The following is a 21468-nucleotide window of genomic DNA, read 5'->3' on the forward strand; positions in this document are numbered from 1 at the left end:
TTCTATGAATATTTGGTATCGCTCTCTTCTTCAAAGAGGAGGATGAAAAGAAGGAGGAGAGGTCTCCATTACAATTTTTAGTATAACTGGAGAGCTGATCGAAATTGAACCATATTCGGCATGTGAGGGTATTTGGATACAAGAAATGTTCCTATTATAAATTGAATCCCCACCTTTTCAGCGGAAAGATATAAAGGGGGAAACGGGGGCTTCCATACAATTTTTTTGCATAACTCGAGAATTAATCGAGCAAGTGAAACCAAATTTGGCATCAAAATGTGTTTGAGTACGAAAAATACTTTTATGAATATTAAGTTCTCACCCCTCCATTCAATGGGGAGAACAGAAGGGGGGATGGTACTCCCTTTCAAGTTTATGCACAACTCAAGAATTTACTACGCAAATAAAACCAGATTCGGCATGAGATGGTATTTCAACACGAGAAATTTTTCTATGTGAAACAATTCCTTTCTTGCAGTAGGATAATAGAATTGGGAAAATGGGAAGGGAAGAGAACAGCTTACATTTAACTTTTTTTTACAAAATTCTATAAATGGACAAAACTTAACATGGAAAATCAATTGGGTATGATTCTATGATTATTTGACACACCATTCTCCTTTCAGTGAGTAGGTACATGGGAGAAGGGGGGTAAGGCCAATACAATTTTGTTAGCATAAGTTCCCAATTTATGCTAACGAAGCCAACAAATGGAAACAAATATGGCATAGAAAGGTACTTGGTTGCGAGATGTGTTTCTACAATTGTTACAGACCCTTACGCTTTACAGTGTAGAGAGGGGAAGAAAGGAAGGGGCTCCATTTATGTAAAGATTAAAAAATTATCAACCAATGGAACTAGATCTGATACAAGAGGATTTTTGGGAACGAAAAAATGGGTATGATTATTAAAGATCACGATCTCCATTCAGTAATGGGTGAAGGGAAGGATAGGGGGGGGCTCTCTTATCAGTTTTTTAGCATAAATCCAGAACATATCAAGCAAAAACAACCATATTTTATAAATTAGATTGTTTGCGAACGATTAATTTGGGACCCTGCTTTTTTAAAGCGAAGCTTAAGGAAACAGATAAAAATTATCAGATCTTTAACACAAATTTATAGATCAAGATTCAGAATATAAGTTTAAGTTATCTTTGTGTTGCAAATCGAAACTCCAGCTGCAGCTCTCATTTTATAGCGGTTGCCTATGAATTACGTTACAATTTGATTTAGATAAAATAATCCCAACAAAACAATAAAAATTTAAATAATTCCTAAAAATATCATTTGATTTTGAAAGGTGTAGCAAAGCACACCGGGTCAGCTAGTGTAAAATAAAATAACAAAACGTTTTGTTGAAACCAACCCCCTTTCTTTTTCTGCGTGATGGTCTTTGCTATTCGGGTAGTTGGAACTTTCTCCACATAATGGCGTGCTTGATGTGTCGCCTTGTTTTTTGAAGAGTGAGGTATATTTGTCTTATACTATATTTGGAAAAAGGTAAAATTAACCTCGAAAGAGGGGTGGAAAACAATCACCTCGCAAAAAGGTAAATTTTACCTTTTTTATTTTCCGTGTACACATTTTAATTTGACGTACAGTGCACTCTGGTTTCTATATCTCATTTTCAGACGGCACACTAGTGCTCTCTAGTGAGAAATATTTTTACGATTTGAATGGATGCCATCATCATTACTCAGCAAATATTTGTTGTTTTTGTCCCGCTGGTTTTCCAGCAATTTCCTGCAATACGAATGGCCTGAAAAGATCAAACTCAATTGCTGGAAAATCAGCAATCTTGAGTGCTGGAAATCAGCAATTTAATTAAAAAACAACCCGCATAATCAAATACCGTACACTGAATCGTCTGGATTATTTGGTTCTGATTACATTCTCGCTAATTTTGAAATACTCAGAGCCCGCCTCAAATTTACTCAGATATCGCCTTTTGTATGACGCAGCCGTCGCTTGATCTAAAACGACTCAGTTTTTCCGAGTAATGGCTACTCAGACGACATGAAAATTGGCACTCAGCGTATTCGAGTGCTTGAAGGCGACAACTGAGTAAATGTTGATCAGTTTGCTCAAGAAATTCGACGATGTTTGTATTTGTCAGCCAAAAACTGGGAAATTATTATGGTAAATATTTATTTTTATTGCTGATTCATGATTATTATAAGCACATTTTTCATCTTATTGCAGGGTAAAGTAAAAAAAACTCGGAGGTAGGTGAAGGTCCCCCGGGAAACCTCGATCAAACTTTTTTGCGAAAGCAACGGCGGATCACACAAGGAATGATATTTAGGAACATCGATGATGATCCAACTGTACGGGTATTCATGCTCAATCCAGTGTGGCATATTGGGTGCAGGGAGACAACCCCGGCTCGGGTCGAACGAAAAGTGCGAACGTTTCAAATAGACGATGGCAAAGTTTTTGAAAATAAAGGATTGTGCGCAAAAATTGGACTTCTTTATTGATAAAATATAAAATTCTATCCTATTTATCGATTATCATACTGGGTTTGAACATACTGCTATGGAAAAACCGGCCAAAAAGCGTTGCGGATCTTTCGCGCATTCTGAGTAACCATGGCTCAGTTGTCGCGAAAAGGGCGATTAGTCAGATCTGAGTAAAGGCCGTTTAGTCAGAACTGAGTAGGTGCGGTTTTGGCGACAACTGAGTAACCGTCACTCTGAACTGAGTAGCTGAAAGTTAGCGAGTTAATCGTCACGATGCGTTTTTCGACTTTGCTTATGGTGTCTTTGCTAGGAATGATTAAAAAGGATTCTCAAAAGATACGATTAATGGTCTAAAAAAATTGAACTATCGCGCACCTGAATGTAGCGTGTCTTCGCTGCTGCTGTCACGTGACGTCACTTCTCGTCGAGAAAATAAACACCGCATGCCGTTAAAGTTTTAGAAAACTCCTCAAATTTGAATAGAAACCCCGTAAAATGTCCTTGAAAGCACTAAAAACTAAGCGTATCGAGGCCGACAACATCGCAAACGTTAAGGTAAGTTAAAAAACTGTTTTGTATAATGATAATTTAATTTTTTTTTTATACCCCCCGTACAGCTCGCAGTAGATGCGTGAAAAAAACTCCAGCATCCGGCCGGAAAAACGCCGAACTAGTTCCAGCGCCAAACAAGGTGACACTGTGCAGCAACAGCAGCAGTAGTACTTTGGCGAAACATCATGACTCGTCCAGTTCCTCAATTATGTTTGCGACCACACCACCAATCACAACATTCCGGAGGTCGCAGGAAGGAACAATCACCACAGCAGCAGCCACCGTTCCCATTATTATCACGAGAAACGAACTAGCACCAGCAGCGGTTAGTTCAGGCTGGTGCTGTCAGTTTTTTCACGGCGGCAGTGCACTAGACCTGGAAGTGGCTCAGGCGGCGGAAAAAAACATGGCTAATGAACGGGATCCACCCAGTATCTTGCAAGAAGAATTCCCATGCTGTAAGTATCCAGCTTTATTTTAACTTCTTTTCGAATCCCCTGATATTGTTTGTATTTTAAACAGTGTCGGATCTCTTGACACAAAACTTAGCAATGGCTGCTGCTGCTTTGTTGGTCACAAACTTCGGTATCACCAAAATGACGAGCAAGAAACCAGGTTTCAAATCAAATTGTGGTGATCCGGAAGGGAAATTTTTCGGTATTGACTGCAGAATGGCTCGGAGTATTTCTTTGCACCTCGGATCACAGTACCGGAGGAGCCGGTATTTTAATCAGTGGGAAATCACAAGCGGAGTGGAAACAGGAGATCTTAACGCAGCTAGGTAAGTTCCACCATCAGTCATCGTTGAATGATGGATTTTAGATTTTGTTTTTTTTAGGTTTTGCCTGTGGTTACGAAGGAATGTCAGCAAGCGTAGCCATAACAATCACCACCTCATCACGAACAGTAGCAACAATGTATGGTAGAAGGAAACATCATCGCTCGAGCAGTTCGGCATCTACTATTGCGATTACAGGCAATTCCGTCACTGATCGTATCACCATCACCACCGCCAACGGCAAAAGCAGCACCACCAAATTCTATAGCAGACATCCGCTGGAAGTGTTTCCCGCATCACAACTCGCTTTCTGGTTGAAGAGTTCATAAACTGTTGATCATACGCTGTTCAACGTCACCGATCTTGTAGCTCAAGAAAATGAAATGTTTCACTCCGTGCGAGTGGTTGGCACCGTTTGGTCGCATTCATCGCTGATTTAATCCCGACTGGGTAGAATGATGATCTTGAGAAAACGCTGTTCCGCGTTACCGATCCTGTAGCTGCATATTCCGATACCTTTCCTGAGCTTTTATAGTTGGATGTCGGTCAACATCGCCTAATGGCGCACCAAAAATCACCCAGCGGAAAGTCTATTGACTGGGTAAGCTTTCAAACACAATGTGTGTAACATTATTTCTTTATTTCATGAAGATTTTTTTTTGGCAGATATGCAGACTCGAACACCACTAGAAGAGATTTTCATTCTGCGAATGGAAAGGTCTTCAGATGTCGACACAGCGAGTAATTCCAGAAGCTTAACGGCAGCTATCGAATTTGATGGCACAGATTATGTTTCCCGAGAATCTATGACCGAACATTACTTAAACCGGAGGAGATAACGAAAGCAACTTTGATGTGGCCATGGTATATTATTGTGTAGAATTTTTCCCAAACGAAAAAAAACCGCAAACAGTCCTAATTTTGTGCATTTTAAGAAGCTTTTATTTAATCATATGTAGAATATATTAAGACATTTTAGTTTGAAAGTTTTATTTTGCCGAGTGTATTCATTTCATTAGATGTACTACCAGGGATGCCAGGTGGTTTCGTCAAAAATCAGGACAACGAGAAGTTAAAAATCAGGATTTTTCAGGACATCTCTTGATTCATGAAAATTATAAGGATGCTGTTTAGATTGCATAAATAAAGGCGCAATACATGTGCTGTAAACGCCTTGATTTATGCAACAACTATACGCAGCTTGTTGGCTGGAAGGTAGTTCATATCGAAAAACACCATTTGAATATCATCTGAACCGAAAATTACGATCTGTTAAATGGGAATAACTATTTTATAACCTATTTATTCGGTTTCTCATAGTTTAACTACAAATTCGATCATATTTACGAGGTTTTTATGAAAATCAGTACAAATCAGGACATTTTAGGGGCAAATTTTAAAAAATCAGGACAACTCGTAGCTTTTTGAAAAATCAGGACGGTCTCTCGAAAATCAGGACAAATCCTGATAAATCAGGACACCTGGCACCTCTGTGTACTACTAAGGATTACTAAAGAATCAATAAGGTCTGTTTTCCGTCAGGGTTTTAGAAGATCTAAATCAATATATTTTTATAATAATAATAGTAAACCATGTATAAATTTACCTTAAATTGAAATAATGTAGTCTAAAACAATCTTGATTGATGTACTTTTTCTGTATCAAATCCAGAAAAATATGTTAATATTACAAAATGCGCAGAATTGGGACCTGCGAAAAATATTGGCCTATCACGGTAAAATAATTTGATTATCTAATGCCATTCTTTAAGAAATAAAATAAAATTTAACGAATTTTAACACGAGTCGATTTATTTTGCTCTACAAATCGAAAAAAAATCTTTTAAAAATACATTGTATCGTTCTTAAAAGTTGAAATGGATGATATTACAACGATTACATCTATCGTTTTGCTAAATTTTCTTGAAAAATCTCCCTAAAAAAAAGCAAAAAAAATGAATCGTTTTTTACTTAACAACCCGTTCCCTGTATCGTTATTTGTGTCTAAACGATTCCATTTGATGGAAAAACTATTAGTCTAATCGTTCATTAATAATCCAAAAACTATAAGGGGAATCTTTTGGGTGTCTTGGGTAGAAGATAATGGGGATCGTTATTGTATGATACTGCTCTATGCGGGAAGCGGTCATTTTTTATACTTATTTTATTTTCAAATTCAATTTCTCTACCCAAAAAACAAAATCAGTATCGATTTTTCCACAGGGCGTATTGGTGAAAAAGTAAGTTCGAAGACCTTGATTTCAAACCTACTCACTTTTCAGATGGATGATATTAAAAAATTTTTTTTTGCTGTGCGCTTATGGAGCTTTCAAACTTTAAACGCGATTTTCTCGAAACAGTGATTTTGGCGCATTCGCCCATTACTAAAATCGATACCGTCTCAAGCTACGATTATTAAAAACATAGTTTGTTCTCAAGCAAATTCTTTTTACAATTTTCATAAGAAGACTCGTATTATTAAATTCTTCCAATTTTCAAAGTACGTTCTTATGAAAAATAGAAAAAGCAGCATTGTGGAAAATTCCATCAGTCATTATTTTTCATCATCATACGAAGTCAAACAGAAGTAAAGTTTTCCTAAATGTTTAAAGTGATTTTTTTGTTCTAAATGGTAAGTTTATTATTTGTTGAACGTTGAAATTATTTTTAAACTCGTACACAAATTCTTAGGCCGATGACATAGTGAATACGATGCGATGCGATGCGGTGAATGCGATTCAATGCGGTGAACCACATTTGATGAAAATTTATGTGAATCGCTTAAACCTGACATACTCAACGCGGCGAAGGAGATGTCAATTTGTTCCGCCGCTCGAGTTCGCATAGGCTGCGTCCGTAAATTTTCCGCCAATTCGCATCGCATCGCACTCACTATGTCATCGGCCTTAGGCCGATGACATAGTGAGTGCGATGCGATGCGAACCGGCGAATGCGAATCAATGCGGTGAACCACATTTGATGAAAATGTATGTGAATCGCTTAAACCTGACATACTCAACGCGGCGAAGCATATGTCAATTTGTTCCGCCGCACGAGTTCGCGTAGGCTGCGTCCGTAAATTTTCCGCCAATTCGCATCGCATCGCACTCACTATGTCACCGGCCTTAGGCCGATGACATAGTGAATGCGATGCGATGCGAATTGGCGGAAAATTTACGGACGCAGCCTATGCGAACTCGAGCGGCGGAACAAATTGACATCTCCTTCGCCGCTTTGAGTACACGCTAGAAACTATTAAACCATTTACGATTCAAAAATAACCATTTTCGACCTTTTCCCGGGAAATGTCATTTTATGAGTTCTCCATGAGAAGTCATAAAATGACTTCTAGGGGAGAAGTTCGAATATGGTTATTTTTCAACCGAATGGGATACTGGACGAGAAGTTGAAAAATGGTTATTTTTCAACCTCAGCGCTATGTGGAAACAAAGCGCCATATTTTTTTGTGTTTAATGGGATTTTCAAATGAAAAGAAAAGAGATTTTAGATTTTTTGAAGAAATTACTTCTACTTTTAATTAAATACAACCATTTCGTTCACATTTGCGTCACCGGGACTACCGGGAGCGTCATTCTACGCTTCTTCACCTTCCGGGTAGTGCGGGGACTGGTTACGATGCTTTTATTTTTATTCTGTGACTTCGACGATGAACCGAGAGCCCGTAATTGTTGGAACTGGAAGCGGAGCTCTCACTTGGCGCACTGAAATAAGTTATATTTTTGTTAGTGGTCAGGTAACTGACTCAGGTTTGATACAAATTAAGGATTTTCTTTAGAAAATATATTACCTTTTAGAAACTCCTCCTTCATGATAAGTCGATTTTCAGGTAAACTATACCAATTTTAAAAAAATAATTGAAGAACGCGTTCGGCTGCCCCATCAATTACTTTCAAAATGGCGATTCAAACACCAAATTTTCCAACCATTTTCTGGTTATTACTCGAAAACTGCCAATATGGTTAAATTTGGAACAAGAAAAATTATTGAAAAATAACCATATTGGCAGTTTTCACGCACGCTCGGCCATATTCAACCATAAATGTTTGAAAAATAACCATAATCGAAGTTTTGTGGATCAAGTCGTTTTATGAGTTTTCAGTGAAAACTCATAAAATGAGATTTCACGGAGAACTTGGATTATGGTTATTTTTCAACCGTTTGCTAAAGCTGGATAATGGTTATGAAATAACCGTTTTCCGAAAAGAAAAAATAGGGACCGTTTTCTTAAGCTTAAAAGAAGGTTTTCCGAATTAAATACAAAAGATCAATGCATATGGTGTTAATAAACGGAAATTATTTATTTCTATTCAATATTTCCTAAGGAAATCTCAATTTTGATGTAAATCATATTCAAATTCGAACATGCAAGAAATTATACCAAAGCACCAAGTTCCGGAAGGCTGGGTTAGCACGGTGGGCGGATGGTGTACGTGAGAAACCCGTTCCGGAAAATTATTGCACCAGTTAATCCGATTCCAACACTCATGTTAGATCGCAGATCTCCTCAAAAATCGTTCCTTTAGGTCAGGCTTACTCTGAAATTGTCCTTTTCTAGCCCGACAAACGATCTTCCTGCTGAATATATGTTAGAATACTTTGTCTGGAAAATCAAAGAAAATTTGAGTGATTTGTTTTAAAACAAGTGTACAAAATTACTACCGTTTCTCAGCTGTCCCAAAGGTGACTGAAGCCACCGAGTAGCACATATTCCTAATTGCGGACATAGTTTTAGAAAAAATCGTAGATGAGCTCTTCCAGCTGTTGTAGATATTTTCAGGGATTTCTCCGAAAATTTGTTGCGGTCAAAATAATCCACTGCTGGAATAAGTTTAGCGGAAAGCAGCTTTCGCCAGACAGTCCGGCTGCTTATTATTGTCCACTCATTCATCGGAACGTTCTTCTTGGGATTCTCTGGAACGACACTGACAATATAGGCCGTAAATATCGCATAATAATACAGCACAACAATTAAAATTTACCTGTTCTTGGCAATAGGTTCCAACTTTCTATTTTTGTCCTCAGTAGCCCGAATATTCTTGAACGACAAACGAGTTGAACTGGAAAAATAACAATGGCGGACCGCTCACTAAAGTTTATGCTAAAATTTTTAACCATTATTTTGGTTTTTCGCCAGTACTTAGAAAACGGTTGAAATTTAACTGTGCATTATGGTTGAATAATAACAATAATCGAAGTTTTAAGAAGAAACCCATTAAACGGTTGAAAAAAACTCGAAAATGGTTATAAAAAAATGAGCGTGCGCAAAAGCTTAAAAATGGTTATTTTTGATCCATAATTGGTTAAATAAAAATGAGCGTGTATGTCAGGTTTAAGCGATTCACACACGGAAAATAATAAAAAGGTAAAATTTACCGAGTTAGCAAAGGTGAACGCTCGTGAAAGCCAAAAAGGTAACTTCTACCTCTACCACAGTGAGGTAAAATTTACCTGAATCGAGGTTTGAAAAAAGGTACAATTCACCGAGAAAAAAGGTGAATCCAAAAAAGGTTAATCTTACCTCGTAGCGAGGTGAATTGAGCTCGATAAAAAAGTATAATTCACCTAGAAAAAAAGGTAAATCCAAATAAGGTAAAACTTACCTCGTAGCGAGGTGTAATTGACCTGGATTGAGCCAAACAAAACGGTACAATTCTTCTAAAAAAAAAGTAACTATTCGCCGAACCCGTTCATTGAGGTTAAGCTGTTTTGTCATTCGAGGAACAAGTTTTGCTTTGTGCCTAATATGTGAAAATCGGAATAGAATGGTAAGTGTTCTTAAATATCATTTAGTTCTGCTGGTTCTCGTCATAATACTATTGATTTTGTTTCAGATCGGCCCATAGAGCTTTGAGGTGTATTCCACGTCATCCTCCAGCCGGAAAAGCCGAACCTGACCGGATTAGTCGAACGGAGGAGGCCATGAATGTACGCAACGCAGGTGGATTCAGCGGCCATAGCGGCTCAGAAGAACGCGAAGCCGAATTACCAGTCCCTATTTATCTCCAATAAATATCATTTTTAAAAGAATTTTGTATTTTTTTAATTCTTATTGAAGAAAACAATCAAACCAACCAGCATTTACCTTTTAAATCAGTTAATGGGAAAACCGTATTATTTACTATTTTGCTAGGTGAATGCGAAAAAGGTAAAATTTACCTTTTTGCTAGGTAAATTGAAAAAAGGTAAAATTTACCTTTTTGCTAGGTGAATGAAAAAAAGGTAAAATTTACCTCGAAAGAGGGGTGGAAAAAAATCACCTCGCAAAAAGGTAAATATTACCTTTTTTTTATTTTCCGTGCATACATTTTCATCAAATGTGGTTCACCGCATTGAATCGCATTCACCGCATCGCATCGCATCGTATTCACTATGTCATCGGCCTTATTCTAATTTTCTGGATTGTTTCCTTTGATTTTTGGACAAAATAACTTCATTAGATTCAAATTCATTTTCCTTTGCTTCAAAGAAATGTTTTCCTTTGAATCAAAAAATGTTTTTTTATTCAAAATCTGAAATACTTTGACTCAACATCTCAAATCCTTTGAATCTGTAGCATTTTTGATTGATGTCATAAAGTTATTTTGATTTTAATTAGAAACCATTTATTTTTTTTTATTATTTTCTTCCGTTACTACAAAAATCCTGTACCTGAATATTCTTAAATATTTTTTTAAATCTTACATTATGTTTGTTCATGATTTTTTAGACTGACCACTGCGTTTCCCTCCTGAAACTTATGTTGGGAAGTCTACAGCCAAAATAATCTGCACGTAGCTGCTACGTGAAAAACTACATAATTTTTATCCAATTGATATTCACGTAACTTGTACGAATAAAATGAGTAAACGCTCCCCTAATAGGAATTTGTGGATAGGAACATCACGTACAACTTACGTGAATTCCTAGTACGTTCAACATGTTATGAGGATGGAAGCTACGAAAAATTTGTTTAGCTATTAAATGATATTTGGATCTCTTCTACTAATTTTTAAGTATTTATTCTGGGCAGTAAAATGAATTTATCGTAAATAAAATTTATTTTTATTATCTTTCGCCACACACTACACTTAATTCGTAATCTAAACAAAATACGGGACCTTTGGCCGGCGAGTTGCTTTGTTGGATCCTGTAGAAAATAGAAAAAATAATCAATAATAAAAATAGAATTAATGATATTGATAAATAATTTACCTTGCGTAATTTCGTTGCGTTTAACCCGGACATCCTACGGTGGGACTCGAACCAAAGAACGAATGACCACCACCAGTTCCAACGGAAGGGCACTTGCAGCCACAGCGATTACTGAAAGATCAAATATAGTAAAATCAATATACCTCACTCTTCAAAAAACAAGGCGACACATCAAGCACGCCATCAAATATAGTAAAACAAATATACCTCACTCTTCAGAAAACAAGGCGACACATCAATCACGCCATCCTATGGAGAAAGTTCTTACTACCACACACTACGAAAAAAATCTGTAAAATCACATCACATGTGATGTAAATAAAAAGAAGCATCATATATGACGGAATTTTCAATCCTTGTTGGAAATTACATGTCATTAAAATTTTGCTACGTGTAAAATAAAAAATGATGTTAAATTTAGAAACGTGTAAAATAAAAATGATGTAAATTATAAAATCACTGAATATTGAAAGAAAAAATTTCCAATAGGATTTTTTTGTTTCATTCATGGTTATTTTGATTTAATAGTGGAATTTTCTCACTTCTTAATAAAAAATGAAATCTTTCTATAATTATTCATTTTAATAAGTGGTATTTTTTTTATCTCATAAATATTTTTTGTTAGAAGTAACATTCTTACTTTTATTTTCTTCCCTGAAGTACCGGATCCAGAATTTAGTAACGTCGCTTCAAAAACTCCATTCCTGCTTCTCGAAGATCTCCAGGAACCAGTAAGATCGATTAACTTAATCGCGGAAAAACTGTTTTAATAAAATACTCTTGTGCACGACTTGACGCAACACTTTGTTGACATTTGTGTGTGCCTGTTTTCGACAGTCTGTATTTTTACATGACATCATCGCGTTCAGTGTATTGTAATATTGATTAACTTCGAATTCAATGTATAGGACATTCCATGTCGTGTAATTTTAAGAAATTTCTATTTCAGTGCTGTTATGAATTTTATGTGTCCAGAAAAATATTGGAAAATTACATCACATATGATGTAACGAAAAAGAAGCATCACATATGATGGAATTTTCAGTGCGAGTTGAATATTACACGTCTGTAAACTTCAACAGACGTGTAAATATGAAAGACATGTAAAATATGTAAGACGTGTAATATTTAATTCGCACTGAAAATTCCGTCACACATGATGCTTCTATTTATTTACATCATATGTGATGTTAATTTACATCAAATAATCGCGTTCCATGTCAAGTAATGTTTGTGTCATTAGAATTCAGTGCTGTTAAGGATTCAACTTTTTTTATTTTGTAAATTTACATTAATAAATCGCGTTCCACGTCATGTAATGATAAAGGTTTTCTATTTCAGTGTTGTTAAGGATTCAGATTTTCTTTCTGGGCATGTATATACATCGACGATCTAAACTACTTCTGGCAGATTTTTGACTTGTAGGTGGCACTGTTGCCCCTTGAGGTGGTGATGGCGGTACGATCAGTGGCTTTAGTAGGAACTTTCGTCAGTAGGTGGTGCTGACATGCGTGTCCTTGATGAGATGTATGGAGAAGGCTGACAGCAAATATAGTAAAATCAATATACCTCACTCTTCAAAAACCAAGGCGACACATCAAGCACGCCATCCTATGGAGAAAGTTCTAACTACCATGTATAAACATCGACGATCTGAACTACTTTTGGCAGATTTTTGACTTGTAGGTGGCGCTGTTGCTACTAGAGGTGGTGATGGCTGTACGATCAGTGGCTTTAGTAAGAACTTTCGTCAGTAGGTGGTGCTGACATGCGTGTCCTTGATGAGATGTATGGAGAAGGCTGAGAGTGAGGTATATTTATTTTAATATATTTGACGCCATCCTATGGAGAAAGTTCTAACTACCATGTATAAACATCGACGATCTGAACGACTTCTGGCAGATTTTTGACTTTTAGATGGCGCTGTTGCTGCTAGAGGTGGTGATGGCGGTACGGTCAGTGGCTTTAGTAGGAACTTTCGTCAGTAGGTGGTGCTGACATGCCTGTCCTTGATGGGATGTATGGAAAAGGCTGACAGTGAGGTATATTTGTTTTAATATATTTGGAAAAAGTACTTACATTTCGATCAATTAGAAGAATTGCTACGATGAACTTCCGTCTTAATATACCATCCACCATCGGGAGTGCGTTTCAGTATATCTGAGACTGTTCTCATGAAATTTTAAGAATCGCTTCCAATTTTGTGCCTCCACCTTGGATTGATCCGAAAATATATGGTGCCATATCGATTTTCCGTTCCTAAAACGGTTCTCTGATGAACCTGTAAATGTTTAAAATTAAGAAAATTAGAAAATGGAAAGCAAAGGAAAAAATTTCACACTTGCCAGTGCCAGTGCATGGCAGAAGAGTTGTGAAAAAAGCCATCTCCGGAGTGTTCAGCAGTTGTTGTGAAACAGTTTTTCCAACCATTTCGAGCTGAGAGGTTCCTGTGGCAGAATATGTGAAGTAGTATACGGGTTCCAGCGTTTCACTACGGCCGTTTGTTGGGTGATGTTTTTGGGTAGTCCGACTTCCTTCAGCTTTCTTCTGACTTCCAAAGCTTTCGATAATCGAGGGACCCTCAGATTTCGGCATCCTGTTGTAGAGGAAAAATAGGGTAACGGACTTATTTTGGACCAGGGGACCTATTTTGGACCACCTTGTCTAGCTCTATTATAAAGCAACTAATAATGAAAAAAATTAGTGCATTACATTAAGTGCCCGGGATTCAACAATACTTGCTAAAAATTTTCATGATTATTTGTTTTATAAGAGAGCTAGACAAGGTGGTCCAAAATTGGTCCTCTGGTCCAAAATAAGTCCGTTACCCTATATATCTAATGTTCAATTTTAGTACCAATATATTATCGAAGACTCACCTTCAGCTAGGTCTGGACCACAGGATATTTAACTTGTGACTTCGATTTGCGTTATTAAAGTTTTTTTTTCTCTTGTCAACTGCAACCGGCTGCAGAATCTATCACTTTCAAAATGGCGGTGATGAAACATAAAATTTTTCAAGCATTTTGTGGTTAGTTATTGAGAACTACCCAAATGGTTGAAATTAAATATAGAAAAATTGATGAAAAATAACCATATTGGCAGTTCTGCAGCAAAAGCCAAAAAATGGTTATTTGTCATCCATATATGGTTATTTGAAAACGAGCGTGTATAAGCTTTGACGATCTGAACTACTTTTGGCGGTTATTTGACTTGTAGCTGTAGGTGGTGCTGTTGTCGCTTAGGGCGGTGATGGTGGTACCACTGACCACACTGACATGACACTTAGATCAAAACTTCAACCATTTTCTGTTTAATTTTTCGATGTCAGATTTTGCAGGTTCGCAATACCGACGGCAGGTGGCGAACCTGAAAAATTTGACAAAAAATGCCCTGTAGGAAAAACGGTCCTGTTTTGCCCGATTTTATCGTAGAAATTGCGTGTTTTATTTTTAAAGTTGGGTGGCATTTCCTAACTGGGATAGCATTTCTTCAAATCGATCGATGTGCACTCTGGAATCGACATTGCGTACTGTTGCAAAAATTATCCAGAAAACAAAATCGAGTGTCCAGTCAGTATGGTCAGTGATGGTACTATCAGCACTGACCACACTGACATGACACTTAGAACAAAAATTCAACAATTTTCTGTCTAATTTTTCGTTGTCAGATTTTGCAGGTTCGCAATACCGGCGGCAGGTGGCGAACCTGAAAAATTTGACAAAAAATGCCCTGTAGGAAAAACGGTCCTGTTTAGCCCGATTTTATCGTAGAAATTGTGTGTTTTATTTTTAAAGTTGGGTGGCAATTCCTAACTGGGATAGCATTTCTTCAAATCGATCGATGCGCACTCTGGAATCGACATTGCGCACTGTTGGAAAAATTATCCAGAAAACGAAATCGAGTGTCCAGTCAGTATGGTCAGTGCTATCAGTGACTGTACACACAAAAAAAAAAGCATAGTAAAATTACTAAATCCGTGGTTTAAACGAACAACAGGCGACCATATTTTTGAGTCAAATATGTTTTGTTGTTTATAATACCTTACGCATAGCTATTTCATCATGTGCTCAATTTGGCTGCGCATAGTAAATTCGACTGCGTTTTAGTAAAATTGTCAATGAAATGATGCATTGTTTTACTTCGTCCCTAGTAAAATTAATATGTTTCATAATGAAACTAGTATGTGTTATAATAAAGATTAGTATGCGCGAGGAGATTGATTTAAATAGTAAAATTACTATGTATGTTTGTTTGTTTATTTGCATGCATGCATTATGACATTATTTGAAACATGAAAATTCACACTTCCGACACACGTCGGTCAATGTTAGTGTGTTCTCCCGATGTTCTGGAATGATTTTCAAAGTTATGTAACTATAAAGCAGCTCAAAATTAGTTTTTTTACAAACGGGTTTGATGATTAATGATCCTGAATTAGTGTAAACAACAAGAATGTTTACCATGGTAAAATTATCATACGCACTTATGTTTTTGAGTCAAATATGTTTTGTTTTCTCAAAAGTACGATGTGCGTAGTATTTTGTTGATATGAATTGGTGCCACAATGTCAAAATTACTATGCGGACGGTAGTTGTGATAGAAATTATGATGAAATTATCATGACCATAGTATTTTCGACAACAAACATTGAGAGTTATCGAAAATTACCAGGTACATAGTAATTTCAATATTGTTTCATGCGCACTTTCACAAAATCGATGTTAAACTTTTCGTGGTTGAAAATACTATAGCGCTGAAATGGTAAAATTATCATGACAGCGTCTTTGGGATGACCACTCAATTTTTTTCCGTGTAGTAGGAACTTTCGTCAGTAGGTGGTGCTGACATACGTGCCCTTGATGAGATGTATGGGGAAGGCTGACAGTGGGGTATATTTGTTTTAATATATTTGCTGTCAGTATGATCAGTGCTTTAACTTTTAATGATATTACAGTTTAGATTTTTTTTTAATTAGGAGTTCATTTAAATACCATTTTAAAAAATCAAGACAAAGCAGAACATTTTTAAAAAATAAGGACGGTCTTTCGAAAATCAGAACAAATCCTGATTTATCAGGACACCTGGCATCTCTGATCCGGAAGCAACTTTTCAATCTCAAAATTTCTGCCATCTGGTTGCCAGATCATCGAACATGTGCATAAATATATCAACCCACTTTCAGACACTAGTGTTCTCTAGTGGCAAATTTATTATTTGGTTTATATTTTCTCTTTTCTTATTTCTGACGGATTGGAGCTGAAATTTCACATAAAATATCAATACATTGAATTGGAGCTTATCATTGAAATACATTTGAAAAGGTTCAAAGCTTCTTCCGGAACATCAAAATGGCCCTGGAAGGAGGCAAAGACGGAAACATTCCGAATGAGGTACTGGAAGGTGACTCGAAAAACGCCTCAATCGATGCAACCAGCAAATCATCAGCAGCCGGTTCAAGAGTGGAGAAAATTGTCGCTGAAAATGGTGGGACATTCACTGAGACCCCTCCCACTGAATCAGGGCAAGATAATACTGGATCTGAGCGAGAAAATGAAAATTCTAGAAAGGATGACACGGAAGAATCCGACTACGACGACGACGAAAATAACGATGGTACTGACGACGATACAAGCAATGGATGCTTTACAAGAGGAAATGAGGAGAGCGATTTCGATGTCGGTTTGCCGACTACGAATTCTGATTCTAAGGGATATAATGGAAAAGGCGGTAAGCGAATGGAATTACTTATGAAAACCAAAAATTTTCACATTTGGTGCTACAAATCAAGAATTTTCAAAACAACAATTATTCAATGAAGTTTGCTCATCATTATCATCCGAGATCTCGAATTTGTTTTACTCACCATGCTTGACAATTTTTTCATCTTTAAATTTTGAATTACGAAATTCATTTTTTTGTCTTTATTACGAAATTCATTTATTTAATTTATTATATTTGTTTGCACTTATCCTCAGATTCGTCAATATTTGTTGGAAACGCACCGATTGGAATAAAAGTTGAAAAAATCAAATCCCACTTCAGTAAGTATGGGAAAATAAAAAAGTGTACTGTTATTAAAGATAAACATCGGAATAACAAATTCAACCGCACCTATCCACCGAAAAATATTTCGGCCATCATTTACATTGATTTTACTACGGAAGAATCGGCTAGGAATGCATGCGAAGAAAACCAAAAGATGTTCGAAAGCAAACGGCTGCGTGTTAGTTTGGCACGGGAACGAAAACCAATCAACAAGGAAGCCACACTGTTCGTTGGTAATCTCAAGTACACGACCACTGAGGAACAACTGTACGATGCATTCATTCAGTACGGAGAAATCGACATGGTCCGAATTATTGCGGGTAAAGGTTTCGGGTTTGTCCATTTCGCAAACACCAACTCGGTGGACAAGGCGGTTGAAAAGAACAAAAGCCAATTCAACGGTCGAGAAATCCATGTTGAAAAATCAAGACCCGCTATCAAAAAAGAAATGATTGAGCCGAACTCCGGACATACCCAACGGATAAACGATAGCTCCTATATAATCAAAAAGCAACAAGCTCCAGGAGGTTATCTTAACTTCCGACGGAATCAAACCAGAAACCAGTTGGCACTTGAACTCCTCGAACGGGTGATCAATGTACAATGCAAGCGACCAAAAAGTGGCATCAAATTTTGAAAAATTTTCGACAACTAACGAAAGCATTGCAACAACACGAATAAGTACTATATTTCTCTATCTACAAGTTTATAACTTCGCTAACTGAGGCAAACAGCGATTGCTTATCGTGCTTTGTACATCCATAAGAACCATTGAAATTATGATACCAAAATATTAAAGGGTTAATCGAAACCCTGAAATTAGCATTTCTCAGCATTACGTATGGAATAATTTTCTGAAACACTTAAATAATCTGTGAATAGTCACACAGATGTATTCTTAGCAATATCTTTTATGTTTTATTTTACTAGGACAAATAAATATCTTATTCAGCGTTCCTAACTTGGTTTCCAATATACTAGAAATTCGAAATAAATTCCCTCTACCACTCAGAAGGTAATTAACAAGATATTAAAAAACGAAAGTACTTAACTGAAACTTGTCTCACAAATTTGAGACATTCTTACAAATTTTTCCATCAAACTGCATAGATCTTTTACGAAGTGCATTAATCAATGATTTTTCCAATTACAAAAAAAAGAATATCTCTCTAGTTATATTTATTTTTAACAGTCATAATTTGTTGTTCTAATTTACATTTTAAAGATTATGTCTAAACACAGCTTACAATATTTTAGGACCCACATAATTATTTAAGTTAGAAATTTTATGTGCAGATATTCTACTGTTTTGGTATTTGGATGGGCAGCAGAAACGTGTAATGTATTACATTTGTTGTTCTTTGATGCCCTCAAATCGCGCTTGCTTTCATTCTGTTTTGCATCGCATCGTCATTTTCCTCGGAAGGTAAATCGGTAGAAGTACTAGTGGCATTCGATCCCCGACCTGAGCGAAGCCTCCGTGTCCATGGATTGCTGATCCCAGAAACGGAATCCTGTTCCGGTGACAATTATTTTCATGAAGTCTTTCCGTTCTTTTTGCTTCCATTAGTCCGAACAGGGGCTATCTTTTTCTTTCGCTTTTCACCTGACCAATCCGCGTCATCCTCATCATCTTCGTCAGCACCAAAATAGTTGCCTCCGTCCCTGGTATTGGCGATCCGCCGACTGGCGATGCGGGACGAGTTTCTTCCCATTCCTTTAAAAAAAATTTTTATTTTATTTGCTTTTAAGAGTAACAAAAAATTTCCATTTCTAATGACGGATTGGTCAGAAAAAGGCTGATATTCATAAGAGCGAAATTAAAACTGAACAAACTCACCCATACACTTCTCCAAGTGAGGTGCAAATCGGGAAGCGGCTACGATCCTGTTGCAGTTGGGACAGTTGCAGTCGATAGCTTTTTTACCGGTCGAGGAACCAAATACATCCACATCCGGTAGATCGACTATCGTGTATGGTTTGCAATCTTCTGGTTGGCCTTCCAGTGCTGAACCGGAACCCGTTTTGTGTGCATGATGGATTTCAAACACCAAACCCAACACTGTTTCGTCGATTAACGATTCCAGCAGATAGTTTGCGGCTTTATCACGAGTGTCTGGATCGCTCATGTATGACCGAAACTCGTTGAGCAGTTCAGCTTCGTCGGCATATTCAATGTGCAATGCTTCGTTTTCACTCATTATCACCTTGCAGTGGACACTAACGAATCACTTATTTAATTTAATCTTTAAATTACCCATAAACAATAAAATACGATTTAATGACTAACACCCGACCGGAACATAGAAAGATTTGTTTACATTTATGTTCATTACACTGTCGAGATGGATTTAAGTGAACGTCAATGCGCCACCTGTTGATGACTAGTGGAGATAAAAACGGTGTTTTAGCTTTAGGAGATGAATTCATAATACGCCCTTCAGTAATTTACCCGCGTAGAAGTCTTCCTTAGACCAGGCCCATCAGTACGAGTACATTCAGCAACATATTTATCAACCTATCATCGCACCAACAGTTGCTAACTTGATTCGAGAAATAGCATTCGAGCAGTAGGTTGTTACAGGATGCGGTTAGTAGCAACCCGGTAGCAACGCAGCCAGTAATCGCTATCAGAAAATAAACAAACACAAATACCAACCTCACGCAGAAAAAGAACGGGGAGTCGATTCAACAAAACGTTTTGTTGTTTAATTTTGTTGAATCAATGCACATTTAGTGAATATTTTTTATAAAAATTTTGATTCGAAACGAAATCCAATACTTTGTTTATATAACCCAAACTGACAAACCCAAGCCAACGAGTTTTGGAGACTACAGTATTACCTATTTTAGTAAAAAAAAAATTTGTAGTTTTCAAATTTCAAGTTGGGTTTATTTAAAAATAAAATAAAGGTTATTCAAATAACCGTGTTTTTTAACAGACGTCAAAAAGGAAACAAAAATAAACAAAGAAGAAAAATAAGCTAGCTGAAACCCTGAAACGGGATCAAACAATACAAATTGTGAGATAATTGCAAATTTGTGCTTCGAAACATCGAATTCTGTCCCTGCACAGCAATTTTTTTTTGCTGGTTTTTGTCCCGCTGACTTTCCAGCAAAATTTCCAGCAATTTAAATTGCTGAAAAAAACAGCAAACGTTAATGCTGGTTTCCAGCAATTCAAATTGCTGGAAAATCAGCAATCCAGATAGCTGGAAACCAGCTTTTTCTTTCAAAACAACCGGTCGTATTGAGTATCAAATTTATATTTCAATTCAAAATTAAATAAAGAATATTGGCTGTGCATATAATTAGCAATAAAAACTATTATTTTCTCCCATTTTTCAATATGGGATTTATTTATTTCGAGAAACACATTTTTTTTAACAATTTTCTATCATCGGCTCTGGGGTGGCAGCTTTGTGCCAAAGTGTTGATCATCCGCCACCTGTAAAAAAAATTGATTAGTATCTTTTATGGAATATCTACCTGTCCAATAAAAACTTACCCACACACAAAATTTTCGAGGCCGGAATTTAGCAAAATTTTGCTCAAATTTGACCAGCTAGAAATTTAGCAATCAATTTAGCAATATTTTTTCACTAAAATTTTAGCAAACCAGAGAAAAAGTTAGCCGCCGCAATTTTTACTCAAATTTCTAGCAAAATCCGAAGAAAAAAACCGCCCAGAATTTTTATTTACAAAATTTATAATTTTTCCTTTAGAAACGCAGGGAGGTTATCAAATTGAAAATAAAAAAAACACTGATGCTTTCACCTTTTACTTTAATTTATTTTCTGGATTTACACTTGTCCACCAGCGTTGTGAAAACTTTTTCAAACTTTGCCAATAATTACTTTTTTCTGGCGCCTGGATCGGGTTGTTCCGGATGTGGGTAGGTTGACCGTTCGTTTCCGGATGTTTCCATCGTCGACCAACATTAAGCATGTTCCTTTTTCGGAGACTTGGCAACCTGTTAGGTGAATCCCCGGCTTTGGTGTTGTATTCGCTGGGAGCGCCATCCTGGTAAAAATGGAAAATTTTCATATGAAAAACTTAAAAAGTTTGTTTGCGTCTAGATTGGTCTTTACCTGTTTGCTTTCCAGTATAGATCTGCTTGGTCGTCGTCCGCTTGGTCATCAAAATCACCGCTGGCACCGAATTTCCGTAACCGAACTTACACACAAAACTTTCGAGGCCGGAAATTAGCAAAATTTTGCTCAAATTTGACCAGCTAAAATCTTAGCAATCAATTTAGCAATTTTTTCGAACTAAAATTTTAGCAAACGAGAGAAAAATTTAGCCGCCGCTATTTTTGCTCACTTTTTTAGCAAAAACCGGAGAAAAAGATCAGCCGGACCTGAAATTTTAAAATTTATGGTTTTTCTGTGGAGATTTAGGGGGAATGTTTGATT

The 21468-nt window shown here is 36.8% G+C and overlaps 2 protein-coding genes across 2 annotated transcripts; one reads left to right on the forward strand and one right to left on the reverse strand.

Moving 5' to 3' along the window:
- The first annotated feature begins 16254 nt into the window (after nt 1-16254).
- LOC129738770 (RNA-binding protein squid-like) lies at nt 16255-18009 on the forward strand. Its single transcript, XM_055730058.1, has 2 exons — nt 16255-16735; nt 16984-18009. Exons 1-2 carry the CDS (start codon nt 16357-16359, stop codon nt 17688-17690), a joined length of 1086 nt encoding a protein of 361 aa, XP_055586033.1. The 5' UTR covers nt 16255-16356; the 3' UTR covers nt 17691-18009.
- Nucleotides 17992-19397, reverse strand: LOC129738771 (SAGA-associated factor 11 homolog). The gene is made up of 2 exons (XM_055730059.1): nt 18894-19397; nt 17992-18770 (listed from the first exon to the last, which is right to left on the reverse strand). Exons 1-2 carry the CDS (start codon nt 19252-19254, stop codon nt 18589-18591), a joined length of 543 nt encoding a protein of 180 aa, XP_055586034.1. The 5' UTR covers nt 19255-19397; the 3' UTR covers nt 17992-18588.
- Nucleotides 19398-21468: the final 2071 nt, after the last annotated feature.

The sequence above is a fragment of the Uranotaenia lowii genome, chromosome 1, assembly GCF_029784155.1.
Source record: "Uranotaenia lowii strain MFRU-FL chromosome 1, ASM2978415v1, whole genome shotgun sequence".
In the NCBI taxonomy this organism is placed as follows: Eukaryota; Metazoa; Arthropoda; class Insecta; order Diptera; family Culicidae; genus Uranotaenia; species Uranotaenia lowii.

Bases quoted from the DNA above. Each gene is read 5' to 3' on its own strand.
- LOC129738771 (XM_055730059.1), bottom strand. From the start codon at position 19,254: ATGAGTGAAAACGAAGCATTGCACATTGAATATGCCGACGAAGCTGAA. The intron at 18,771-18,893 runs GTGAGTTTGTTC...TTTTTTTTAAAG, and splicing joins TCACTTGGAGAAGTGTATGG to GAATGGGAAGAAACTCGTCC.
- LOC129738770 (XM_055730058.1), top strand. From the start codon at position 16,357: ATGGCCCTGGAAGGAGGCAAAGACGGAAACATTCCGAATGAGGTACTG. The intron at 16,736-16,983 runs GTAAGCGAATGG...ACTTATCCTCAG, and splicing joins GGGATATAATGGAAAAGGCG to ATTCGTCAATATTTGTTGGA.